This window comes from Protobothrops mucrosquamatus, unplaced genomic scaffold (genome assembly GCF_001527695.2).
Source record: "Protobothrops mucrosquamatus isolate PMUCROS unplaced genomic scaffold, P.Mucros_1.0 scaffold2599, whole genome shotgun sequence".
NCBI lineage: Eukaryota > Metazoa > Chordata > Lepidosauria > Squamata > Viperidae > Protobothrops > Protobothrops mucrosquamatus.
The window spans coordinates 40,884-48,514 of NW_015388653.1; the positions used below are offsets into that span (position 1 = coordinate 40,884).

At 47.7% G+C, this 7,631-nt stretch overlaps 1 protein-coding gene across 1 annotated transcript in view; it reads left to right on the top strand.

The window, feature by feature from the left end:
* Positions 1–7,631, top strand: part of VPS51 (VPS51 subunit of GARP complex) — a 27,699-nt gene that overhangs the window by 2,938 nt on the left and 17,130 nt on the right. Inside the window, exons 2-4 of the mRNA XM_015825328.1 lie at positions 967–1,096; positions 1,939–2,085; positions 4,839–5,058. Of these exons, the coding sequence (XP_015680814.1) occupies positions 967–1,096; positions 1,939–2,085; positions 4,839–5,058 (497 nt within the window). The remainder of the gene's footprint in view (positions 1–966; positions 1,097–1,938; positions 2,086–4,838; positions 5,059–7,631) is intronic.

Here is a 7,631-nt window from a genome sequence, read left to right on the forward strand (position 1 = left end):
GAAGAGAATGGACAGCCGTTTGTCCTGGATGGTATAAGGCAGGGGTCTTCAAACCTGGTCCTTTTATGACTTGTGGACTTCAACTCCCAGAAATCCTCAGTCAGGCACGCTGGCTGAGGAATTCTGGGAGTTGAAGTCCACAAGTCATAAAAGGGCCAAGTTAGAAGACCCCTGGTATACGGTCTCCTGCTTGAGGAGGGGCCTGGACTAGAAGACCCTTCTGTTATTTTGTGTTTTAAATTCTGGACTTTGGAGTTAAATGGGAGGGGTGTGTGTCATAAAATCAGACCTGTATTAGCTGGGTGGTTAGAGTGCAACATTGCAGGCTAACTCACTGCTCACTCAGTTCGATCCTGACCGGCTCAAGGTTGACTCAGTCTTCCATTCTTCCGAGGCCGTAAAATGAGGACCCAGATTGTTGGGGGCAAGAGGCTGACTCTGTAAACTGCTTAGAGAGGGCTGTGGAGCACTGTGAAGCGGGATATAAGTCTAAATGCTATTGATGTTCTATTATTATTATTATTATTATTATTATTATTATTATTATTCCTATTCTATTCTTCTGTTCTATTGCCATGGTGGTGCAGTGCTTAGAATGCAGCTTTGCAGGCTTGCTCACTGCCAATAGTTCGATCCTGACCGGCTCCAGGTTGACTCAGCCTTCCATCCTTCTGTGGTGGGCAAAATGAGGACCCAGATTGTTGTGGGCAAGATGCTGACTCTATAAACCAGCTAGAGAGACTAAAACCACTGTGAAGTGGTATATAAGTCTAAGTGCTGTTGCTAAAAAAAAAAACTGCCTCAAAGTCTTGGTCTTCTTCAATGAGTCCTCCCTCTCCGTAGATGTTGATTGGGATTTGGTCTCAAGGCTTTTTTCTGCCAATCTCAGGATCTTGCAATAAAGACAAAAGAACCAGCAAAGCTGTTTTCTGCCATCAGAAAACATATTGTTTTCCCCTCTATCAGCTGCGGAAGGAATGCCCTTTGGCTCAGCTGATGGACTGTGAGACAGACATGGTGAAGCAGATCCGAGCACTGGATAGTGACATGCAGACCTTGGTCTATGAGAATTACAACAAGTTCATTTCAGCCACAGGTAATTTGGGGAAGGGGATACCTTGCCCTCTGGAATGTATAAAGACTTGAAAATTGATGCTTTTCACATAAAGCATCTTAAGTGGTTTAGGACTGTGTTGCCTGAAAACCTGTCTTTAGATGTACAGGTCAGTCCTCGACTTGGGGTTGAATTTTTATGATTATGCAGTATGATGCTCTGGGAATGTTCAGCATTGCAAGAAAGCCTGTCAAGTAGAGGAGGAAAAAACCTTGCCGAAATATGTTTCTTCTGTCATGCCTTTGACCCAAATTGCGAGCATTTCATCTGAGTATATTTCATCTTTTATGGTAATCATAGAGTTGTATTTCTCATTGTGTTCTCTTTCATTGTTTAGTTTATTGTTCTATTATTTTCTGTTCTGTTCACACTCTTGTCATTTCTTCTTTTTATTGTTGTAAGCCACCTAGAATAAACCCATCCGAGACAAAAACATATGAAGAACAGTTGCAGGAATTGGGTTTGGCCAGTCTAGAGAAAAGAAGGACCAGGGAGTGACATGATAGCAGTATCCCAGTATTTGAGGGGCTGCCACAAAGAGGAGGGGGTTAGCCTATTTTCCAAAGCGCCTGAAGGCAGGACAAGAAGCAACGGATGGAAACTCATCAAGGAGAGAAGCAACCTGGAATTAAGGAGAAACTTCCTAACAGTGAGGACAATTAATCAGTGGAACTCGCTTGCCTGGAAGCTTTTAAGAACAGACTGGACAGCCACTTGCCTGAAATGGTATAGGGTCTCCTGTTTGAGCAGGGGGCTGGACTAGTAGACCTCCGAGGTCCCTTCCCACTCTGTTATTCTGTTACTCCTTTCCTTTCCCCCGCTAGACACAATCCGCAAGATGAAGAACGACTTCAAGAAGATGGAAGATGAGATGGATTGCCTGGCCGCCAACATGGCCGTGATCACCGAGTTTAGCGCCAGCATCAGTGGGACCCTGCAGGATCAACACGAGCAGATCACCAAGCTGTCCGGTGGGTGTGTCTGCCATGCCCCCCCAGGGGTTTTAGATGGATGTGAGACCGAAGCATCTAATTTCAGCAGTGAATTTTCTTGGATGACAAGAAGGACACAGGAGGCTTAATATTCCCGGTCCTTCTATGACAGGGATGGGAAACTATGGCCTCTTTTCGACCTGTGGACTTTAACTCCCAGCCAATCAACTCCTGGCTGGCTCAGGAATTCTGGGAATTGAAGTCCACAGGTCATATAGGAGCTATAGTCTTCTCAATAATAAGATTCAACGAACCATAGAGATAGGTGGCTTTTCTAATTATGCATTCCCTATTACTATTCATATTTATAAAGATAGCTTAGGCAAATGTGTTAATTATGAATATTATGTCATCTGTGCTGCAAGATAAGTATCTGACTTGTAGAGAACCAGATGTTTAGATAATCCCCATCTTCCTTACAAGAGCCCTATTATCTCATGAGACGACAAACCAGTTGACAGCAGATACACTCAACTTAGCGACCACATTTGGGACCTGAACTTCCGTTGCAAAACAAGGCAGTCATTGAGGGAGCCGTGCCCAGTTTTACGACCTTTATGCAAGACCCGTTAAGCAAATCACTGCAGTTGTTAAATGAATCTTGCGGCCATTAAGTGAAACTGGCTCCCCCCCCCCCCCTTTTGACGTTGGCTTGTGGGAAGGTCACAAATGGCGATCATGTGATCCCGGGATGCTGCAACCGTCATAAATACGTGCCAGTTGCCAAGAGCTTGAATTTTGGTCACGTGAGGCTGGGGATGCTGCAACAAGTGTGTGTAAGTACTGGTCATCTGGTTGCTTTTTTCAGTGCCATTGCAACTTTGAACGGTCACTAAACGGACGATTGTAAGTCGAGGACTATCCGTAGTCCGATTTGTTCCATAAACTCTGCGTCTGCAAAGTGCTCCTGCCTTGGCAGCCTCCTTGCATTAAAACCAGCGTAAGATGGTTGGGCAAAGATCTCCTGGAAAAGCATAAGCGTGGTGGGTGGGATGTGGATTTGGCACAGGGGTCGTCCTTGACTTGCCACCGTTCTGTAAGGACCCACCTCAGCTAAGCCACCCAAGACAGCAGAACTCTTGAAACAGGCATTGTCTCAAAAGGGACTTTTATTAGAGTCCAATGACAGCAGGGACGACAAGGGGGACAGCAGGGGACATGATAGCAGTGTTCCAATATCTCAGGGGCTGCCACAAAGAAGAGGGAGCCAAGCTATTCTCCAAGGCACCTGAAGGCAGGACGAGAAGCAATGGGTGGAAACTGATCAAGGAGAGAAGCAACTTAGAACTAAGGAGAAACTTCCTGACAGTTAGAACAATTAACCAGTGGAACAACCTGCCTCCAGAAGTGGTGAATGCTCCAACACTGGAAGTTTTTAAGAAGAGACTGGACAGCCATTTGTCTCAAATGGTGTAGGGTTCCTGCCTGGGCAGGGGGTTGGACTCGATGACCTCCAAGGTCCCTTCCAACTTTATTATTATTATTATTAAGGTGAGATCTGTGAGAAAAACCCACAAAGTGATATATTAAAAGCAACATTCAGCACTCCTCTCCCCCAGTGTCCCCGTGTCCGTTTGAAGCCCAGCCAATCCACAGGTGGCATGGAGTTTTGGTAACGGGTCTTTTCGGGGGGCTCCTCAAGGTCTCTCTCACTTTTGATGTCTCCTGGCTCCAAGCAAACCATCTCTCAGATAAGGGCCAGACATCCCACCCCTGGGGGAGGGTGGGAGGGCATCAGCAGACAGCACAAAGCGTCCCCCAAAGGCTGCCCCCTCCCAGCAGAATAGCAGGTCACAAAGAAAGGCTGCAGAGAATGGGAAACGGGTATACGCATGAAAGACATTTCTTTGGGGACCTGACATGTTCATTTAGTGACCGTTCGAAGTTGGCACCGAACAAAGTGAGTTATGATTATTTTTCACACCGTTGCAGCATCCCCATGTGATCAAAATTCGGACATTTGGCAGCAGACTCACATTTGTGACGGCTACACTGTCCTGAGGTTATGTAATAAAGTTTTGCAACCCTCTGACGAGCAAAATCCACGGGGAAAGCCGGATTCACTTAACAACCAGGTTACTAATTTAACAACTGCAGTGATTCACTTAGCAACTGTGGCAAGAAAGCTTGGAAAAGGGGGCAAAACTCGCTTAACAACTGTCTTGCTTAGCAACGGAATTTTTGGCTGTAAGTGGTTGTAAGCCGAGGACTGCCTGTACACAACCGGCAGATTTGGCAAAAATTCACTGGCAGATTTAGCAACAACTTTGAGAGGAATGTGTTAGTTCCCAAATGGAGAAGAGCCTAACCCAGTGGTGGCGAACCTATGGCACGGGTGCCAGAGGCGGCACTCAGAGCCCTCTCTGTGGGCACGCGCGCCGTCGCCCCAGTCCTAGGCCTTCAGCTGGGTTTTATAAAATCTTTTCGCTTTAGGCCTCCGCCGCCATGTGCAAAAAAAAAAAAAGTTCAATCAGTCAATTTCAACTTCTTGCGGGGAAAAAAAGATCTTGCAAAGTTGGAATTGATTGATTGAACTTTTTAGTCCCACCCAGTCTGCCGTTACCACCGTAGCCACGCCCACCCAATGGGCCACACCCACCCAATAGGCCACACCCACCTGGCACCCGATGATGTATAAGTGGGTTTTGGGTTGCAGTTTGGGCACTCAGTCTCTAAAAGGTTCGCCATCACTGGCCTAACCCGTGTCTCCTGATCCCCTCTCCCAACCCCAGGAGTCCATGCGCTGCTGCGCAAGCTACAATTCCTGTTCGAGCTTCCGGCCCGTCTCACCAAGTGCGTGGAGCTGGCGGCCTACGGGCAAGCGGTCCGGTACTACAGCAAAGCCCGCTGCATCCTCCACCAGTACCAACAGATGCCCTCCTTCCGGGGCATCCAGGACGACTGCCAGAAGATCATGGCTGACCTCGCTCAGAAGCTGCGGGAGAAATTCCGGTAGGCGTCCAGAGGAGGCGGTGAGACTAGGGGAGCCGGTTGGCCCGGAAGGTCACTGAATTCGCAGAGGGCTAAAACAGCCCAGCCACAAGGTTTTGTAAAGAAACACAGGCGGCCCTCGGCTTGGGCGGCCTTCCGACCAGCAAAGTCAGTGGGCGAAGCCGGACTCACTTAACAACCGGGTTACTAATTTAACCGCTGCGGTGATTCCCTTAACAACTGTGGTGAGAAAAGTCGTGAAATGGGGCAAAACCCGCTTAACAAAGGTCTCACTTAGCAACATAAATTTTGGGCTCAATTGTGGTCGTAAGCCGAGGACTACCAGTATAAAAAGGGCCGGTGACATAAATAAATGTTAAATAAAATGTACTTTGAAAGTACATTTCTTAATTAAATTGCCTGAAACAAATCAATTTGGGGAAGTGATGGCTACAACCAATTGTGGTTGTATGTTGAGGACAACCTGTAAATTGCAGAGTGTTGACTTATGACCGCAACTGAGTCCAAAATTTATGTTGCTAGGTGAGATTTGTTAAGTGAATCTTGCCCCATTTTATGACCTTGCTTGCCACTGTTGTTAAGTGAATCACTGCAGTTAAGTTGGTAACATGGCTGTTAAGTGAATCTGGCTCCCTCATTGACTTTGCTTGTCAGAAGGTCACAAAAGGGGGTCACGTGACCCTGGGACACTGCAACCGTCATAAGTACTAGTCAGTTGCCAAGCGTCTGGATTTTGATCCTGTGACCACAAAGATGCTGCAATGGTTGGAAATATGAAAAACAGTCATTTTCTCCGGTGGTGTTGTAACTTTGGTCACTAAACAGACTGTTGTAAGTCGAGGACTTCTTGTAGTTGAGCCTTCTGATGAGTCCCCCTGTTTTGTTTTGTTTTGTTTTGTTACTCCAGGGACGGAGGCTCCGGTGCCAAGGACTTAGCCGAATGCGTGGAACTGCTGCTGCAGCTGGGCGAGCCGGCAGAAGAGCTGTGCGACGAATTCCTCTCCCACGCCCACTGCCGGCTGGAGGCTGAGCTGCGGAACCTGGAGGCCGAACTGGGAGACGGGCTGCATTTCGGGTCGGCCGGCCCAGCCACCGACATCCTTGAATTCACGGACCGCGGGTGCAACAGCTTCGTCAGCAACATCTGCCTGGTGATTGCCTCCTACCAGGAGCTGTTCATCAACCGGGAGGGCGCCCAGGGCATCGCCCACATGGCTCACGACAAGCTGGTGGCCTTCGTCGATGGCCTGATGGAGCGCTACTTCGCCCTGGTGGAGAGGCGCATTCAGCTGGAGAAAGGGGTGGGCGACAACTCGCTGCTGGTGCGGGCGCTGGACCGCTTCCACCGGCGCCTGCAAGCCCTGGCCAAGCTTTTGCCAGCCTCGCAGGCAGCAGCCGTAGGGACGGAGATCGTGGTGCGGGCAGCCAAGGAGCGCATCCGACAGTATCTGCAGGCCTTGGAGAGCTTCTACCTGGACTGCCTGACGGACGTGCGCCAGTCCTTGGCTGCCCCTCGCCTGGTGGGGAAGGATAACCCCAGCCTGGCAGAGCTGCTGGGCACCATCTCGTCCTCCATCCTCAACCAGATCAAGTCTGTCCTCACCTACGTTCACCTCTTCACAGCCAAGGACATCAACTTCTCAAACAAGCCTTACTTCAAGGTAAAAGAAGGATTTGAAAATGAGAAAGCACTCTCTCTCATCCTTAACCACTTTTAAGACGTGTGAACTTTCAACTCCCAGAATTCCCCAGTCACCATGGCTGATTCTAGCCCAAACCTGGCAACCTTAAGACTTGTGGACTTCAACTCCCAGAATTCCTCAGCCAGCATGGAAGTTGAAATCCACGTATCTTCAAGCTTGGTAAACGCTGCTCTAGGGTCAGGTTGAGTAGATGTTGCCCTATGAAGCATCCATCTTTTATCTTTGCAACTATAAAACCACTTTTTCTGATGTTTTCCCCTGTTGTCCCTCCTTCTTTCCTTATTTTAATTCTGACAGTTGAAGTTCACACATCTTAAAAGCTGTCAAGGTTGAAAAATTAGACTCTACAGAACCAGATTAAGGCCAACTGGTGTCCTAAGATCACCTCCATAATGATCCCTCAGTCCTTCCATTGCTCGATAAGACATTAAAATCCAGCAAATGCTGAATAATTTTTAAATTCAGTTTTCTTCCAAGCCGTGTCCCAGGCTGCACTCCATATTGACATTAAATAGAAACTTCTTTTTAAAAAATGTATTTATTTAATAAATGCTAAATAGCAGTCAGCAGCGTGGGCGAATTATAGACAATAGACAAGTGTAAGCTTTCAACCCTATTCAATGCATTTTTTAAAAATTATATTGTAAGGGGGCAAAATGCAAATGCAAAATTTTATTCCGCATTGAAGAACGACTGAAAGAGTTAAGGACATCATAGTTGCCTTTGGTCCCTCAGTCAGTTTTTCTCAACCTCAGGGACTTGAAGGTGTGTGGGCAGCATGCTGACTGGGGAATTCTGGGAGTTGAAGTCCACACATCTAAAAGTTGCCAAGGTTGACAAACACTGAATGGGCTGTTGGCCCTGCTGTAA